This window comes from Petaurus breviceps, unplaced genomic scaffold (genome assembly GCF_028583685.1).
Source record: "Petaurus breviceps papuanus isolate PSGF00001 unplaced genomic scaffold, PetGlider_PUasm1.0 129, whole genome shotgun sequence".
Lineage (NCBI taxonomy): Eukaryota > Metazoa > Chordata > Mammalia > Diprotodontia > Petauridae > Petaurus > Petaurus breviceps.
In genome coordinates, this window is record NW_027185665.1 from 9886466 (window position 1) to 9906053 (window position 19588).

Sequence of the window (19588 nt, forward strand, 5' to 3'; positions counted from 1 at the left end):
TCCCTTCCTTTACATTCCATGGTGACCTCCCCAATTCAGGTCCTTCTTACCTCATGCTTAGATCTCTGCAAGGATCCTAAATGCTTTACTTGCTTCCAGTATCCCCCACCTTACACCAAACACATTTCAGCACATCCTGCACAATGCTGGCATTTTAATCTTTGTAAAGGAGCACTTTCATCATATTGCTCCTTTGCTTGAAATCGTGACTCTTCATCACGGGGGAGCAAAGCCAGCTTCATTAGCCTGACATTTGAGGCTATCCATAATCAGGTTCCAAGTTACTTTTCCAGAGTTATCTTTCATCTTTCTCCACATTGGCTGCAAAACCAGAAGTTCTTCTCTAACTTGATTGAGCCTCTCAGTATCTCCAGAGCATGGCATACATTTCCCACATCATGGTTGACAATATTCTCCAATACTTTCTTCCATCCCTCCAGCCTTTCTGCCTATTTGAAGCCCACTCATTCTTCAAGGCTTTGCTCAATTCTAACCTGTAGTGATCATTCCTCTTGCACTCAATTAACATTATTTAGTCTAGTTAACAGCAGCTTCTCTCTGCATTGACCAAATTAGCATTTAATCACAAAATGTCTTTTGTTATTATTTCACTTTTCATGTGGTCTGTGTCTTATCTGCGCAACTAGATTATAGGAGAGGGCAGAAATAATTTTTCCCCCTGCTTCCTTTAATTCTTTGTAACATCTGGCACAGTGCTAAACACATAACAGATTCTCACAAAAATTGTTGTGATAAAAGGGTTAATGCTCATGTCCAGAATTATGCTTTGATAGAAATTATAAAGAAGAATAAATTACTTAGATGTTTAAATATTTTGCAAATGGCAGAACACTTCCAGGCCTACGTCCTGTTTCTTTGATATTCCACAGAATTGCTTCCATAAAGAAAAAAAAAACTATAGTCCATAATTACACATATCATTAAAGATGCAATTAAAAATTTCCCATTCTAGCAGAAGCTTTTAGGTTTCTCAAACTAATCCCCTTAGGGCACATTTTGATTTTCTGAACCTCCATGGGCACAGTGCATGGAGTAGAGAATCAAGCCCATTGTGATTAGTGTCAGTCTGGGAATCCAGACAGATTCATCTCATACTTTAAACTGTTTACTGTGGCACATCTCTTTCCTAATGATATATGTAATTAGGGACTAAAGGGGAAAACAGTTTCTGAGCCAAGTCATAAAGTTTTAGGGGCCCTAGGTCACAAATTGTCATCTTTTAGCCACTTTCCTATAATGTCTACTAGCGCAAAAAAAATATCTCAGCCCAGAGGTGTCCAGGAAAGGGATAAAATTAATGTATTTCTTTTTTTTTAAGCAATTGGGGTTAAGTACCTTGCTCAAGGTTACACAGCCAGTTATTTCTGGGTGTGGTGCTAAGTATCTGAGCCCGGATTCGATCCCAGGTCATCTCAACTCTGGGGCCAGTGCTCTTACTCTCTGAGCCACCTGGCCACCCCAAATTAATGTATTTCATAAATTGTGTAGATTCCTGACCGTCTCAGTGTGGATAATGGCCGTAGGTATGTTTATATGACTCTTTGCATTTTGTGAGACCCTCTCCTCAGGAAGACACAGTGAGGCAGATAGTGTAGCAGAGATGCAGAGAGAAGTGACTTTCCCAGCATCATAGAGAGTGAGTGCTGAAGCCAGATCTCAAACCCAGGCGTTCTGATTTCAACCCTAGTGTTCTATCTACTACTATACAGTGCTAGTTTCAGGGCTCTTAACAACTGGGAGGCAGATTGGTCCTCCGTTGGATGGGGGAACAGAAAGTGGGGCTCAGATCTATGCCAAGATGGGGACAAAGCCACTCTTTTGTGGCCAGGTCCCTGATGGAAAATACGATAGATGTTCCTTGTGTTATGTGTGTGTGTGTGTGTGTGTGTGTGTGTGTTTAAATGTTTGTTCATTTTACGATCTGGAGGCTTTTGTTTGAAGTGCCTCAGAAAGAATTCTGGATGTGAGGTCAGAAGACATGGGTTCAGATCCTGACTCTGCCACTTTCTATCTGTGTATCCTTGGGTAAACCTCTTAACTTCTTTCGGCCTCAGTTTCCTTATTTGTAAAAAGAAGGAATGATGACTAAGCTCTAAGTCTGTGATCCTGTAAGTCATGTTGTTCAAATGGTCTCTAGTTGTGAGTGAGTCAAAATGGAAGGTGCAAGAGAAAGAAAAATAATTTTTCCCAGTACTTTCAGTTTCAACTGGGAGAAATGAGCCGAATTTTTTCATTAGCATAGTGTTAAGAACACTGAATCTGGATTCAGTCAATCAATCAATAAACGTTGATTAAAGGCCTGCAATTTGCCAGGCCCTGTGCTAAGCACTGGGGACACAAAAAGAAGCGAAGGATGGCTCCTGCCCTCAGAGAGCTTCCGATCTAATGGGGGAGACAGCATGTCAATAGATGCATACGAACAAGTTATGCACAAGATAAATAGGAAATAATTAGCAGAAGGAAGTCTCCAGAATTAAGAGGAGTTTGAGGAGGCTTCCAGTAAAAGATGAGATGGAAGCCAGGGTAGCCAGTAGGCCGAGGGAAGGAGGGTGAACATTCTAGGCATGGGGAACAGCCAGAAAGAATGCCTGGAGCTGAGAGATGGAGTGTCTTGTCTGACAGGTAGCCAGATCAGTGGACTGGATTGAAGGGTATGTGAGGGGAGTGAGGTATAAGAAGGTTGGAAAGGTAGGAGGTAGCTGGCTTATGGAGGGCTTTGAATGCCAAACAGAATATGTTATATTTGTTGTTGGAGGCCATAGGGAGCCATTGAACTTTATTCAGTAGGGGAGTAAGGGTGCTTGAGGGGGCATAGAGTAAGCTCATGGGGAGTTAGCAGGTTGAGGAACTAAGTGGTTATAGGGTATTTGAGGGAGAATCAGATAAAAGCTTTGCTCTGTTCCTCACTAGTTGCAGAACTCTGGGCATGACAATAACAATAGTTAGCTTTATGAATTGCTTTGCATAATTTATCAAATGCAATTTATTACAACATTTATCATACTTGATCCTCACAATAATCCTGTGAAGTCAATGTTCTAATTACTCGCATTTTACAGAGGTGGAAACTGAGGCTTGAAGACACCTGTGATCACATAGCTTTTAAATATCAAAAGCAGGAAGTTTGTTTTTGGGTTTGTTTTTTTTTTGGTATGGGGGGGCGGGAGGAGACAGGAGGCAATGGGGTTAAATGACTTGCCCAGGGTCACACAGCTAGTAAATGTCTGCAGCCTAATTTCAATTCAGGTCCTCTAGAATCCAGGGCCATTGCTCTAGCCAGGACCAGGGCCACCTAGAAGCAGGATTTTAATTAGGTTTTCCTAACTTTATGGCCTACATTCTGTGATTTTACCTCATACCCAGTCCAAGTCCAAGTCTCAGTTTCCTCATAAAGAATTAGACTAAATAATCTCTAAGGTCCCTATGAGGCATAAGTCTAATGATCCTGATTTTATGTTTTGAAACTTAAAAAAATTTTTTTATTATGGTTGAAAAAAATCACAGCATTAATGTTTTGGAGCATGGTCTCCTATTTTTGAAAAAAAAATACGAAAGGTGGGCAGCTGGGCAGTTAAATGACAGGGTGGGCCAGTGGGCTATGAGCTGGCCAGGGTGTCCTGCAGACTTGGTCAGAGATGTTCAATGAACCTTAGGACCTCTGGAGGAGGACACAATAAGCCATGTAAATTGATAGCAGCTGTGTGATGGGGATTGTGACCTTAAATTTTGATCTTGAACTTCTAACCGATTCCATTAATCATATGTGATTTTTTTCCTACAGTGAATTCATGGCCGAAGACACCTCTCCCTATCTGATGCTAATTAGACTACGGAAATAAACCTTCAATGTGTATTGGATTATGGGAGCTCCAGACCCTGGAAGACTCCTTATTATGATGGCCTCAGTTTCTGAACAAGTTCTACTGTGTAATATATTTTTAAAAAACATAGTCTAAATGAGAATGTTAATTTGCTGCTGTCTCTGATCTTCCAAAGGTTACCCATGGGTGGCTTCTGTAAAGAAGTTTTCCCCGGCTTGGTGGGAAGAAAACGTTCAGAGCAGTCAGACAAGCATTTGGGGAAGAGCACTCCCTCCCCAGTGTGGGGATTCTGCCATCCTGAACTAATGGGGAAATTTGCTTCTTCCCCATGGAAAACACTTGATTCTCTTTTCAAACTTGTTTGGTGTATTGGATGTAAAATAGAACCTCGCATATTATAATTGCAAATTCCTGCAGTGCGTTTTCATTTGATATGGGAGCCGATCCCCTTTGGATGGTGAAAGGAAATTTGGTTGGCCAGATGCCACTGAGAAGTGACACCCTGGGGATGGGTTATTTTAGATGAGGAATGGGAAGAGTTGGGGGCCGCTGAAGGACCCTTTAATACAGTTCTGTGCTACTGCACTTTGCTGCCTTGCTCAGAATCAGGATTACAACTTCAGTGCTTGACTGTGATTTAAGACTGTCAACTTCCATTTGTAAATAAGTGTGCTTGTTAGGGATGACATCAAGTGAAAAATGTGTTTAATAAGAAATGTTTTGTTTTGTTTTGTTTTGTTTTCCATTGCAAAGGCTGTTATTTATGAGACAGTGAGTTAGGACCCAGAAGTTCTGGTTTCAAACCCCAGCTCAGTCACTTGCTCTGTTGGATCTTGAGCAGGTCACATAAATCCAGGCCTCAGTTTCTTTTTCTGTAAGGGGAAAGCCAATCTCTATGAGCTTTCCAGCTGTAGTTCCTATGTGTCCATGAATAGAGCCACTAAAATGAGGCATTTTCTTGATATGTTAATGATATGCCTCATTTTCTTGATATGTTAAGTGAAAGTGGAATGGGTGGATTGAGTTATCTCTGAAGGCCCTTCCAAGGACACATCTCAGCATACCATAAAATGCGAAACATCTAAAGAATGGAGCAACTGTGTTAGAATTAATTTTTCAACCAGTTCTTTCACATGCTATTAGCCCAAAAGTTGCCATATGAATTTGCTATGATTTTTAACCCAAATTGTTTTTCCCCCAAGAGTTATACATGTCCATTGTTTAATGTCACTTCCCAGAAGGACATTGATCTTTGTCCCATCAGAGCCAAAGTGCTCTGGTGCATGTGCCGAAGCCTCTTATATTGATGGAAAACACCCATTTCTTTGCTTTTTCTTTAACAAACTGGTGACAGCCCAGGTTATCATGTGAATTACAGAATAGTAGACCTGCCTGTCTCTGAAGCTAGAGATATTCCATTTTAGGATACAGAAGACCCTATTCTTCAGCTGTGTTCCATGGGACTTTTGCAAGGATTCAAGACTTTCCTTGAAAATTCAGTTCCTTTTTTAGGTATGTTTGGATGGAAACTAAGATGTTTCATATTCATTCAAAATTTGCCTTATAGAGAGGAAAGCTTACTTGTCCACCAGAAGAATACCTGTTGCCTTTAATTACTGGTTATCTTGTCATATATGATTTTAGATTTCAGATATATTCAATTAAGTAGTCATCTGTTTTGCTTAACCAATGGCTTCTAGTTGAACACTCTCTTCTAAAGTTTCATATTAAAAAATACTTACAGATTTAACTTATTGGATCTTGGTTTCCCTCACTACATTCATTTTATTTTAAGACATTTTAAGGCTGGGCCTAGCTTGGTGATTTGGAATTGATAGATACTCCTAACATAACTGCCGAAATTGAAAAGGCAATCTATTAGATGGTACTTCCATGCTGCTGAGAAAATGAACAGTAATTTATTTTTTTGGGGATTAGGCTAATATAAACAGGAGTGATCCAGAAATTCATTTTAAATTTTATAGAAGCAAAAGAAGGACCACAAATTGGGCACATCCTGCTTCTCTTTCATCGTATTTTTGAGACTGACTTTTTAAGAAGGAAATTATTTTAAATGTTTAAAATTGTAATGTCTGCGGAAAACATTTTTTTTTTAATCTGAAAGATGTAATGCCCCATTTTTGAAAGGCCTTACAGGAGATGTTTTATACCCTGAGAATAGCATGTAGAATTTTTAATTGGCATGGAGGAATATACTCCCACCCCAAGTAAGGTAAAGAATTAACAATCAGTATTTTTCAAAGTCAGGTTTGAGTTAAGACTAGGAAGGTTTAGACAGTTTTTAAAATGTCTATTGCATTGATGATACACATTTCAGTATCAGGAAACGTCATTCTACTGACTGACATCCTGTATTGTAAGTTGAAAAAAAAGAAATTGTTTTGGTCTGGACCTGTACTCTCATTGGTATAATGCATTTCCAGTAACGAAATTGCCTCTTCCAATGCAGCCTTTTCCCTGCAAATTAAAGTTTTGGAGAGGTTGCTGAGGGCATCCAGAGGGGAAAGGACTTGGCTAAGATCACTTAGCCAGTAGGATTTAGAGGTGGCACTTAACTTCTCCCTTCCTGCCTGAAGCAAGTTTTCTGCCTACAGCAATGAGAACTGTAATCACGAGAATTGTAAGAAATGTTTCAACTTAAAAACTGGCATCATGTTAAACTAATTTATAGATTCTTTGTTCAGTCATTTCTAACTCTCTGTGACTCCATTTGGGGTTTTCTTGGCAAAGATACTGGAATGGTTTTCCATTTCCTTATCCAGTTCATTTTACAGATGAGGAATCTGAGGTCGATAGGGTTAATAGAACTGCCCAGAGTCCCACAGCTAGGAGATTTGAACTCGGAAAGATGTGTCTTCCTGACTCCAGGACTGGCACTCTGTGCGTGATGGTGCCACAATTTATAGCTATTTGTAATAGGCAATATGATATTCTATAAAACAAGATATACATGTATGTGTTTATGCATTGTGTGTTTATGTGTGCAGACACTGTTGTTTGTCCTTCTTAAAGAGGGCCAAGGATATCAAGAGCATGGTGCCTTGACTTGCACAATTCACAATGACAATATGCATGCATACACTCTTATGTACTTTCTTTACTTTGTCTCTTGATATAACTTTTCTCCTGCATTTTTATGTTGCAGTGATATTTTTATTCATGAGAGTAATGCAGAGATTTTTTTATTTAAAAGCTGATTACACAGGGCAGCTAGGTGGTTCAGTAAATAAAGCACTGGCCCTGGAGTCAGGAGGACCTGAGTTCAAATTTAGAGCCAGACACTTGACACTTAATTATTTGTGTGATCTTGGGCAAGTCACTTAACCCCAGTTGCTTTGCCTTCCCCCCTCCAAAAGAAAAATAAAAGTTGATTACAGGATTAAGGAATGATATGCACTGAGCAAAACTGTTCACATTTCTCTAAATATTTTCTCCTTAGCGGTGCTCTTGAACAAATAAATTTATCTTCTATATCTTTTCAGTTTAGAGTTTGAGTGTGAATGCCAGTGCTTCTCAAGTCCATGATATTCCTTCACTTTGAAATTCATCTCTCCCCATCTTCAGGCTTCCAAATTCAGAATTAAGGCAGCCATGTGGAAGCATGAGGAGTTATTGGGAAGTTACTCAGGATTAGAAAAAACCCCAGCTGGCTCTGTATGCTAAGGGCCACTTAGCATCTCTGTTTTCTAAATTTGGACAGTAAAAAGATACTATGTCTCCATCCAAATCCAAAATAGCTTTTTTCTTTTTTTTAAACATTGTATAAAATATGGGACAAAGATGTTTGATGTGACAATAATAAGTCATGAGGAGGTACTAAATAAAGTAAAATTAGATTATAGTGGAACAGAGTCTGAATTTACTAGGGTAGGTCAGAAATCATATGCTTTCTTCTTTCCTCCCCAAATACTAGGGGAAAAAGGCAGCTTTATTTAGTGGTCTTGAGATAGAGCATTGGCCTTAGACTAAGGAAGACGTGAGTTTGAATCCTGTCTAGGGTACTTTGGCAGCTATGCGACCTGGGATAAGGAATTTAGCCTTACTCCACTTTAATTTCTACCTTTGAAGATGGTGATAGTTGAGAGAGAGAGGGTTGGGGAGAGAGGGAGAGAACGAGAACCTATCTCCCAGGGATATTGTGAAGTTCAAATGAAATGATGTGTACAAGGCATTTCACAAACTTTTTATTAGTAGCATCATGTCTGACAAGAAAACTTCATTGACTTCTTATGTATTCAGTATATCACTTTCTCTCTAGAAAAGGAGTTTCCCCATCTCTTCTCCCAGTTTGGTTCCGGATTATAAAATGTTGGCCAAAGGGAAATCCTAAAAATCAAAGTTAGGGTTAACATCAACCCTTAGGGTTGACCCTTTTCTTAGTCCGATGAGAGCATTTGCTGGAGAAGTGGGAGGATAAGGATTCAGCAGGCAAATAAAAATGGGGAGCTAACATGGAGATGGCTTTTAAACTCTGTTAATTAGAGGGGTGAAGAGGCCCTTATATATTTATTCTTAAGTAATTTAAATTATTTCCTGATATACCTTGAATTAAAATAGTGTGGTTACATTTTTGCTCCACTTTAGTTAGCTTCTTTGAAGCATTTGATTTCTATTGACTGGAAGGTTTAATATTAAGATCTCATGCTCCTGAGCTTTCTAAACCAGTATTTTGGTGTTTTATTTGGTGTTTTTTTTTTGTATCATTCATATCTCAAGCTTTGAGAGTTGTTCTGAGTCATATCCTTTTTGCTTCCCTCACTGGCTTTTTGTAGTTGGGCAGAACTTGCCTCTGGGTATCTTTTAGGAAGTGGAGATAGCCCAAAATGACTTTGCTGAAGTCTCCTGAATTCAGCCTTCCATGCAGAAGGAGAGTTGAGCCCCAGGTGAGTTGGTTTTAGCTGTTAGCATTCCCCTTTGACTTTTGTGTACAAACTGTCGAGCCTGGTGCCAGTCGTTCACACACCCTGAGAAGAGGAGGTGACTTGAAAGTATAGACACCTAGCTTTGGCATGGTTCCCTGATTTTATGGATGAGGTGGTGGTGGAAGGTTTGAGGGAGATAGATGAATCAGCTTCCATGTATCTCGTTTCTCTTGCTCATCCTGAAGTTAACTGTTCTTTGAAAAGAGAAGCAGTGTACAATAGTGGGTAAGGAGCAGATCTCTAAAGACCTGTGTTCAAGTGTCACCCCTGACTCAGCCTGAGTGACCCTGGACAAATAAGCTAATCTCTCAATGTTCCAGGATAAGACTATACATGTCTAAATAGTGGTAAATTCAGCAATGTAGTGATCCAAGACAATCCCAAAAGACTCCTGATGAAAAATGCTATCTGCCACCAGATAAAGAACTGATGTTGCCTAAACACAGACTGAAACATAGTACTAACCTTCCTTCCTTCCTTCCTTCCTTCCTTCCTTCCTTCCTTCCTTCCTTCCTTCCTTCCTTCCTTCCTTCCTTCCTTCCTCCCTCCCTCCCTCCCTTCTCTCCTTCCTCCTTCACTCCCTCATTCCTCACTCTCTTCCTCCCTTTCTCCTTCCCTCCCTCATTCCTCCCTCCCTCCTCCCTTCCTTCCTTCCTTGTTTCCTTCCATCCTTGCACAAAATGGTTAATGAAAATATTTTACATGATGGTACATATATAACCTATATCAAATTGCTTACTATAAAATTATTACTATAAATTTGGAACTCAAAATTTAAAAAGTGTTTTAAATTATTCTTCCATGTAATTTTGGGAAAATATTATTTAAAAATAAATAAATAGTTGCAGAGGCAGAGTTGCATTGGCAGAGGCAGTTTCCATACTGAAAGTTTCTATGTGAATGAAAGAATAGATTTGCAACCATTTGCTGCTGCCCCCTCACCTGCAATAACTAGCATTTATATAGCACTTAAATGTTGGCAAATGTTATTAACATTTTACAAGTCTTATCTCAGTTAATCCTCACAATAACTCTGAGAAGTAGGTGCTGTTTTCCTCCCCATTTTGCAGATATGGAAATTGAAGCAAACAGGTTAAGTGACTTGCCCAGGGTCACTTAGCTACCAAGTGTCAGGGATGGGATTAGAACCCAGGTCTTCCTGGATCCAAATCAAGCATTCTATTTACTGCCCCACTTAGCTGCCTCAGTTGGGGGAGAGGACCTGGGTTTGTCATTGTACCAAGGTGGGAGAAGGGCACCAGGGTTATGTATATAGGAAGCATGCAACTGTCAATAATATTAGTCTACTTAATAGTTCTGTTTGACTTCACCTAAATCTATAGATTAAAAGGTAAAATTCTCTGCAGATATACTGAAAAATGGGCACAATTTGCATAAATTTGCCCCATGCACCCTCCATTTCTGGACCTGTGGAGTAATCTAAAGATGTGCCACATTTAAGAGGGTTAAACCCATCTTTACCAAAGTCTGGACCACAAAGCATTTCTGACTACAGCCAGACCTGCTTTCAGGTGTGCTATGGTCACTTTTGATTTCTTGGGCTGTATACAACTAAGCTATGATTTAAAGCCACCAGAAACCAGATTTAGCCACACACGACTATTATAAAAGAGTGCGTATATCTCTCTATGAACTCTACCATTTTCCTTCTTTGTTTATTGACGGATATATTCAATTATCTTTTTTAACCTTTTGACATCTGTCCTCACACTTTCAATTTACAGAATCATAGATTTAGAAGGAAAGGATTTTAGAGATCATTTAGCTTGACCCTCACATTTTATAGCTGAGGAAATTTTCTCCGTGAGAATGCCAGAAATAACAATACCCTCAATCAAAGGACCTGTGAGTTTAATAACCCATGCATACAGTGGTGAAATACAGCACCTGTTGTTTATGGGCAGAGTTTTAATGTCAGGGTGCCCTATTTCCTTTCTCAACACGGGGCACATTTGTGACTATTTCGGGCAGCCAGCACTGCAATGACTTATCTTGCATTTTTTAAGATGGAACCAGGGGAGAAAATACATGTCCCTGGTAATGAAGAACAGTCTGTTTGCACACACACAATATGTATGTGTGTATACACATATATAAACACTAATATATACCATATATCATATTTGTTGTTGTTCACTTATTTCATTTTATCTGACTCCTCATGACTCCATTTGAAGTTTTCTTAACAAGGATACTAGAGTGGTTTGCCTTTTCTTTCTCCAGCTCATTTTCAGATGAAGAAACTGAGGGAGAGTTAAGTGACTTGCCCAGGGTCACACAGCTAGGAAATATCTGAGGCCAGATTTGAACTAAGGCCTTCTGACTCCAGGCCTGGTGCTCTATCTACCATGCCACTGGATTACATATAGACTTCTGTATTAGATACACACCGATATATTCCAATGATACCATATATGTTGGTGTGTCTATATATACACGAGCATGTATATGATATGTAAATGTGTGTGAATACCTATACATTATATGTACATACAGATTTCATATATGTATATACATATGGGTTTATGTGCACATTTTTGTGTGAATGTGTGTGTATATCTATATCAAACAAACCATACTGCAGCCTCTATCATTAACCCCTTTGGAAAATGGTACCATTTGAGAATGAAAATTCATTATTCGTTTGGTTAATTGTACCTTATTAATTTTGGGACACTGAAGCATTTACAAGTGAGCACTGCAATCATAAGCAATTTTTAAAATGTGGAACAAAGTTTCTAGCAAAGTCCATACTTTAAGACTAGACTACTCCCTTTAATTTCTTCATTGGTCTCCCTGCCAAGTCTTTCTTTATTCTAGTTCATCTTTCATACAGTTGCTAAAGTGATTTCCATAAAGTTCCAGGTCTTGACAACGTCAAGCACCCCTCCCCAGCTAAATAAACTCCAGGGGTTCCTAACCATCCCTATAATCAAATAGTGAATTCCTCTGTTTGGCTTTAAAGCTCTTCATACTCTGGTCCCTTTCTTATTTTTCCAGTCTTTACTCCTTTACACTCTCAAGGCCAGTCATACCACTCCAGGCTGTTTGCTGTTTCTCATACCTATATTGCATTCCCATCTCCTTGCCTTTGCATGGCCATTCCTCATGCCTGGAATTCTCTCCCACCTCACTGAATCCCAGTCAGGCTTCTTTCAAGACTCAGGTCAATGGCTATCTTAATGCAAAAGGTTTTTCCTTCCCTCTAAATGTATTTTGTATCTCTTCTGTATGATCAGGTGTGTGTGTGTGTGTGTGTGTGTGTGTGTGTGTTTGAATGTTGTGTAATTAGAATATAAACACCTCAAAGGGACCTGTTTTCTTTTAATATTTCCTTTTTCTACGGGGAGGAGAGGGATCACTGGTACTTAACATAGTACCCTGCGCATAGTATTTAATATATGCTTGTTGATAGATTTTTTTCATGAATAATAAGATCATATAGATGATGAGAAGGCAGGAGTTTGGCAGGTCCCAAGAAGGTCCCATCACTAATGGGAAGAAGTTGCATTTCTGTCTTTCCTTATTAACCCCCTTATCCCTCTCGTGAATTTCAAACTTAAACACTGGGATACACTTTTCAAGGGACTGAACGCAACTGGTAAAAATGCATTTTTATTTGAAAAGTGCAGAAACAATCACAGGATACACTCCTTGACCATATTATTCAAACCCAGACACCAGTGATTCATTGGACAATTTTTTTCAAGCCATAGGAACTTTGGTACAATAAAGTGATAACATAGCAGTGTCAGGCACCACAGTCTACTGAGGGGCATATAGAGAGAAAATACCATGTTAAAAGTTTAAATTACATTCATAGTACTAAAACAAAACATCTATGGACCTGTGAAGACTGACATAAAACAGGAAAACTACACAAGATAACATTAAGGAAAACGTTATCTAAGAGTAAATTTGGGAAACAGCAAAACACTTGACTGTTATAGTCAAAACGATGGTTATCTTTAAAACATGATTAGAGTAGGACACATTAGTTTCCATAAATAATTTCAGATACAGCCATCATCTCTTACATGGATATGTTCACAAAAAAGCCCTATTATACAGTGAGGAGTTTCACCACATTGGCATACGCTTTTAAGGTAAGAAATTGGCAGCCTCAAAGGAAGTACACAAGGAAATAAGAGACAAAGGAGAACTCATCTCTTATTTTGCTGTACTTGAAAAAAAGTATACACAGATCAAATGAGGAGGCCCAAGGTTGGTAGTCTCTCCACAAGTATTAAAGTTTCCGTTCAAGTGATTTTGTTTTCTTTATCTGGCCACTTCTCACACATTAATGGTTGAACTGATGGCTATTTATTGTCCTTTGCCACCTCAGAGGCTGGAAGACTTGGGTCCAAGTCTCACTTCTGACACATACTGGCTGTGTGACCCAGTTAACACTGGGTATCTTAAAGTCCAAATGCCCTAAGTAACTCTAAATTGCAAACATTTGATGATCGACGTTGGTGGAGGGAATTTCTACCCTGGAAGTTCCCTACACCTGTGAAGTCACAGGTACATGTACACAGCCACAGCAGAGGTGGCCTGGATTGTCCTTAGCATGCAAAACAGCCTTTTAAAAACAGCCTATAGCATAACTGAAGAGGAAGTTTAAACACATTGTTTTGCTAACCTGATAAGCAGCTTTTTGCCTTGGCTAACAGCAATTAATAAGGACAACAGCCACTCTATAAAATAAAATAAAGCAATCATTAAGAACAGAAGCCTCAGTTCATGTTCAGTCTATTCCTGGGACATTAGAATACATGGGGATGGTGGAATATCCTTTAGCTGTGTGAAGGGAAGTGGAGACATCGAGAGCTAGACTAGCCCTTAGAGGTCATCTAATCATTTTGTAATTAAGGAAACAGGCCTCCAGAGTTGTGACTTGCCAAATGACCAGCAAGTTAGTGGCAGGGAAAGTCTCCAACTTATCTAATCCCTTTTCCACTGAACTATTCTTCCTGAGAAGCAAAATTTAAGAGACTGTACCAAAATGTAACTTCTTTGGAAATTTCTTCTAAAATGTCATTGTTAGATTCATTCTGTTATTCAGTCTCACAGCTACAAAATTGAGTTTTATGATCTTTTCTTGAAATGGGAAAGTGGAAAAATATCCTCAGCTTTGAACATGAACTTCATTGAAAAAGGTCTTTGGGATGCTATTCCTCAAGTCCCTCAAGTACATTATTGAAAAGAAAAACCTCATTCACATAGAATAAAGGAAATATTCTCCAAATATAGCAAACTGCAAACCCAGTACTGAAATAGCTCTTTTGTTTGTACATCTGACCCCTCCCCACTCCCATGCCCTGCATTAAATAATTATCTGGGGGAGAAAAGTATTTGATAGATATTTTCCATATATCTGTTATAAAATAGCTCCCTGCCAACGTCTCTTATTCTACATAGAATCAATTCTTTAAACATAGCTCTTTTTACCCCCTCAACACATGTGCTTGAACAAAATGTTTCTTTACTCATCTCTGGCCACACAAATATAATCTCAATTTTATTTGTCTTTTGGTATCCAAAAAGGAATCCTAAGGCAGTAAGATGTTAGTTGCTCAGCTAACATCTCTCTTCAGGCTGTCATACCAGATCATTGTTTTCATGGCTTCATCAAACATCTTGGTACCTTTCAACTCAGCAAACACTACCCTCCATCTAGGACCCAATGTTCAAACCACACCTCAGCATTATTTCCTTCCCCTGCCTCAAGTATGCTCAAATCATCTTTTAAAAAATTCAAGAAGAAAGTAAAATTCTTGATATATTACTAAATGATCTCTTTAGGTATTGTAGATTTCTTTGAAAATGGAACAGTTTTACTGAAATATACAGTCTAGATTTTAAAAGATGTTTGACTCTATTAATAGTGTAAAGAACACTGGTAGTTAGAAGTGAAGAGTCATTTTCTTGATGGATAAATTCAACAATCCAATCCTCCTGGGTCAAGGGAACAAAGTTTCTCCCTAGATCAGGGATATGAAATGCTTAATGCATTTGTAGCTTGAGTTTTATACCACATCTCTCTCTCGGAAATACTTTATGGATATGATATGTCTTAGATCTCATACCTTCTATGTGAGATACATAAGGAGCAAGGGGGAGCCTTGCTAAAGTAAATAGAAACAAAGAGATGTTAGCTGTCCTTCATGGTCACACGGCATGCTGGGGAGCAGAGCCCATGCTTTCTGATCACTGGTTAAATGAAACACTTGTTACATAATTCTGTCTTATGAATTTCTGGGGGTGGAACTTATTTTTTTTTAATGACAACATATTTCAAGACCTGACCAGGTAAATTGGGTCTCTTCAAATACACGGGAATTTCAAGTGTAGAGAGACTTTTGGCTAAGTTTTCAAATCAACTTTATTCAGAATTTTAAAATACTCTTTGATTCACAGGAAAATACCAAGTCCTTCTTCACGACTTACTTTTCTTCCCCCTTGGAAAGACCAAAAATTAGAATTCTCCCTAAGGAATGGTTATCCCAAACCTCACCCAAAGCATTTCAAATGGATACTCTGACAATACAAGACAAGGAACTTGGTTGGATGGTGAAAGCATAGTTAGGAAAACGCAGAAATTCAACTAAGATAGCCCTTCTGGTCAGGTTGTGATGAATTTATTCAGAGTTAATGTCCTTGCTCAAACATTTTTTAAAACACTGATCTTTATTTTTATTTGTTTGTTTATTTATTTTGGCAGTGGGATAGCCCATACTCTACCATGGCATGAAAGCAGGCTGATTTAATTTAGGTTGCTGAGTGTCTGCAAAGTCCTCCAAATAGTTTTGTTTGGAGACTGACTACCCAGATCCCTGCATGGTAAGGAAAGCTTTCTGACTGGCAATCCACAACAGTTACCATCCCTAATCAGGAAAAAAAAGAATTTGTAATCCAACTCTGTTCAACTCATTTTCACAAAAGGGCTTACATTTGATGGATAATCCTGAACTTTAATTATGGTAAACACATTTGACTGATGGGAACTCTGTTAGCAAAGAAATAAAGATAGGCAATTTCAGCAACCTGGATTTGGGGCAGGTGGACTTCAGTTGGAGTTATTGTCAAGAGTTCTATAACCCTGTAAGAAAGTCCAAGAGAGGTTGCCAAGTAATACAATATTACCACAAATGTACCATGTGGCTGAAGCCGATTTTGGTCACAGAGGTATCTGAGGCACCAGGTAAGAGCAATGTAAACATTCAACCAGTGCAAATTCCTCACTGAGATGATTTCTACACTGGAAAAAGAGTTTCACGTACATTTTGAACAATTCCAACAATACAATATAATCTAATAAAAGGCATTGAAGGAAAAACAAACAAAAAAAAAACATTGCCTTGGTGACTAAGAAACACTGACTGGCCAAGATTTTAAAGCAGGGTAGGAATTCCATGTTGGTTTATTTTTGCTCAAACACAAGCTTTATGTTTCCTTAGAGTCATCTAAATTCTTCAAAATAGTGTCTCTATAGGAAAAAAAGTTTATCATCCATTGGTGCCAAAATAATGTGAAGAAGGAGGCTGGATTTTTATCTTGAAGGGACAAAATTGGCAATTAGAAGAGCACCCAGACTGTGTGTTGTGTTGTGTTGTGTGTATGTTTCTGTGTGTGTGTGTGTGTGTGTGTGTGTGTGCCACAGAGGATGTTACAAACAGGAAGTGAGACTATAGTTTAAATTTATTCATCACAGTTTGACCCTTTCCAAAGACTGCCCACACCACAACCATCTGCCCATGTCCCTACCCCCTCCTCCCACCTCCCACCTCAAGTTTGGGTCCAATAGCTTTGTTGGTATGCTGATCCTTTACTTCATCCCCCAGTTATCAGAGAATAGTTCTTTGGCACAAAGACCCCGCCCCCAAACTTAAGTGACTGTATGAGGACTATGAATAAAAATAGACACAAAATCAAGTCTAATTGCATGCACTGTCTTTTTGGACCTTATAAAAACTAACAATTCTTCATCAGCGTAATGCAGGGGCAAAAAGTATAAAAACTGGAGATTTCAGGCATAAAAGATAGAAGGAAATGGGAAGGGCCAGAGAAGACACTGTTAATGGGATGGGGAAGACTATGTTTTTGTTTGATTAAATGAAGAGGATAATCATTAGCTTTTTTTCCCGCCTCTGTGGTCTTAGATGTTAGCTAATGGGTTTTCTCCATCTTGGCCGGGTCTTCAGAAAAATACAAAATGTTATGGGGCAGACTCACCCAAAGAAAAAACATGACAATGAGTTTCAAAAGTTAGGCACTGCTGTGACAGTCTGGTAAGGAGCGGGAGAAGCTGAGAGCAGGTGGGAATGCAAAGCGGCATTTCGTCCCCAAATTAATCCTTACATGGCTTCCTCCTGATCTTGTTCCACCCTAGGGACAGGAAGACAAATGTTCTCTTGGAAGTCAGAAATAGCAGTGATAGAGGTGAAATCCTGGAGGAAATGAATGATGGGCTTAGGAAAGATAGGATAAGGTGGCAAAATTACATAGATAGCTCTTAAGGGGTCTTTATTTGCTCACGTGTCATATGAGCAGTAGGAATGAGAAATCCTTTTCAAAAAGTATCTACTTTGAAGGAAAGAGAAAAGAAATTAAGGATCTTTATCTCTATTAAATAAAGGGATATATTCATGAGACACCTCATTCATAGTTAAGAGTGACTAGAATATTGTATAAAGAATGAGGTTCCATGGGAAAGTTTTAAATGTTTATTTATCAATACCTTATAATATCATTACTGTGGAGTAAATCTGATAATAGCTTAAGCATAAGGATATAAACTAGTCTATGTGAAACACACTGTTGGGATGAACTTACTTAAACAAGTTTCATTCTCCCTTCTCCAAATGTGTCTCCATACTTTGCATTTTCCTTGAAATAGGTAAAAATAAAAGCATGGGTTAAAAATAAGTATTGAACCATATCATGATATGATCTTCATAAGCCTTCCTAAAGATCTGCAGATTCAGAGGGAACCCAAGCAAATACCCTTTGTTTTTCAGTAGTTCTGGATCAATGGAATTGGAATGGCATTTTTGATAAAAAGAATCAAGTGGAAGAAAAGTATGGCTCAGGATGTCTATGACTTTCCCAATTCTCTACAATTAATGATCACTTTTTACTTTGAAAGAAAACAAAACAAAATATTTCACTGAGGTTCATCCTACAAAGAAATGAAAAGCCCAGTAGTCTTATGGATGACTGCTTTGAAAGAGATTTAATTATAACATTTCAAGAAGAAGAAACTCCATGTGTCCAGGTGACATTTAGTGGAAAAAGTAAAATGTGTCGCTGAGTGAACACTATGCTGCCTCTTGACCTCTCACTGGAAATGGAAGCCCCTGGAATTCTCATTATCACCCCCAATGGCAACATCAACTTCAACCGCGACATGCATGAAGCCTGGCTCAAGGGCTCTCACAGAAAGCTGTCCCTCATACATATTCTATCAGTACTGGCTAATGTCAGCCTTCCATGCCCTTCTTTGGGTTGCTTGTTTTGTCTATATGTCACTCTATCTAGTCCAGTTATCATCTACTTGCCATTTACCGAGAGCACAGAAATGACATGATCACACAATTCCCTGGATTTAATCAAAAGTTAGATATTCACCCCCCATCACCTTATCAGTCATTTAGCAGGGCCCATTACGTTCTGAATACCTATAATAAGCTATATAAGTTAACGAGCCCTTGAGAATTCTTCACTTGGAGTTTTTCTGCAGTTAATGCATTATTACCAATGCAAACCCAAAAAGTGTGGGACAATCTAAGAAACGCCCTTTTGGCACTTTTCCTCAGTAATCAATTCATTATCCCTCTCTCCCCCCACCCATCGACAGCGAGTGATCTCCTTTCTTTCTGATTTTAGGCTCCCTAACACTTTGGATTTACCCATTAGAGGATTTCAATGCTTCTGTAAAATTAAAAAAAAAAAAACATAGAACAACAACCAAAAAATCGACCGAATGTCCCTGATGGAGAGATTATGTTGGAAAAGCTCAGCCTCAGAACCGTCGGGCATTAAAGCTCAGCCTCAGAACTGTGGGGCATTAAAGCTCATAGTTCAGTCCCACTGAATACTGATGATCACAGTGGTGTTTACAAATTCATGATCTGGAAGAAAAGAAAAGAAAATGTATCTGTGCAAGGCTCACTCATCAGTCATGTGGCTTGTCAAACGTTTTCTGATCAACTGTTTGGGCGAGGCTCTCGATTCTCAGTTTAAGAAGGTGAAGTCTAGCAAGCACATCTTTTTTCGGCTGGTTTCTCGCCATCAAGCTTCCCTGAATTCCCTCCATTGGCCGCATCAGGGACTTGTGACTTCTCCACGCACTGTTCCATGCGCTTCATGATTAAGTCCAGGAGCGTGTCCACAGGTTTCTCGACGTTTTGCCCTGTTGCTGCACTTGTTTCAAAATAGGGTATGCTGTCAGTGACAATAGCAGATAACAATTACTCATGAGAGGGGGAAAAGTCATCATAAGCTGCCAACACGTAGAACAAAGCCATATAATGTTTTTAAAAGACTCAGAAAAACGGGGCGGCCAGGTAGCACAGCGAATAAGAGCACCAGCCCCAGAGTCAGGATGACCTGGATCGAATCCTGGGCTCAGACACTTAGCACCCACCCAGAAACACCTGGCCGTGTAACCTTGAGCAAGTTACTTAACCCCAATTGCTTTAAAAAAAAAAAAAAAGACTCAGAAAAAGTTAAAAATTAAATACTGATAGATCTCCTTGCCTGGTGGATTGGGAAATATCA

At 39.0% G+C, this 19588-nt stretch overlaps 2 protein-coding genes across 4 annotated transcripts in view; one reads left to right on the plus strand and one right to left on the minus strand.

Annotated features, from left to right (window-relative positions):
* The window catches only part of LOC138173790 (coiled-coil domain-containing protein 68-like), a 91646-nt gene extending 87396 nt beyond the window's left edge, over positions 1-4250 (plus strand). For both annotated transcript variants that reach the window (XM_069103899.1, XM_069103890.1), the window contains one exon: positions 3803-4250. In XM_069103899.1, coding sequence (XP_068960000.1) covers positions 3803-3860 — 58 coding nt within the window. In that variant the 3' untranslated portion in view covers positions 3861-4250. The remainder of the gene's footprint in view (positions 1-3802) is intronic.
* Positions 4251-12402: 8152 nt separating this feature from the next.
* Positions 12403-19588, minus strand: part of LOC138173362 (ras-related protein Rab-27B) — a 240163-nt gene continuing 232977 nt past the window's right edge. For both annotated transcript variants that reach the window (XM_069103401.1, XM_069103410.1), the window contains one exon: positions 12403-19252. In XM_069103401.1, the coding sequence (XP_068959502.1) occupies positions 19063-19252 (190 nt within the window). In that variant the 3' untranslated portion in view covers positions 12403-19062. The remainder of the gene's footprint in view (positions 19253-19588) is intronic.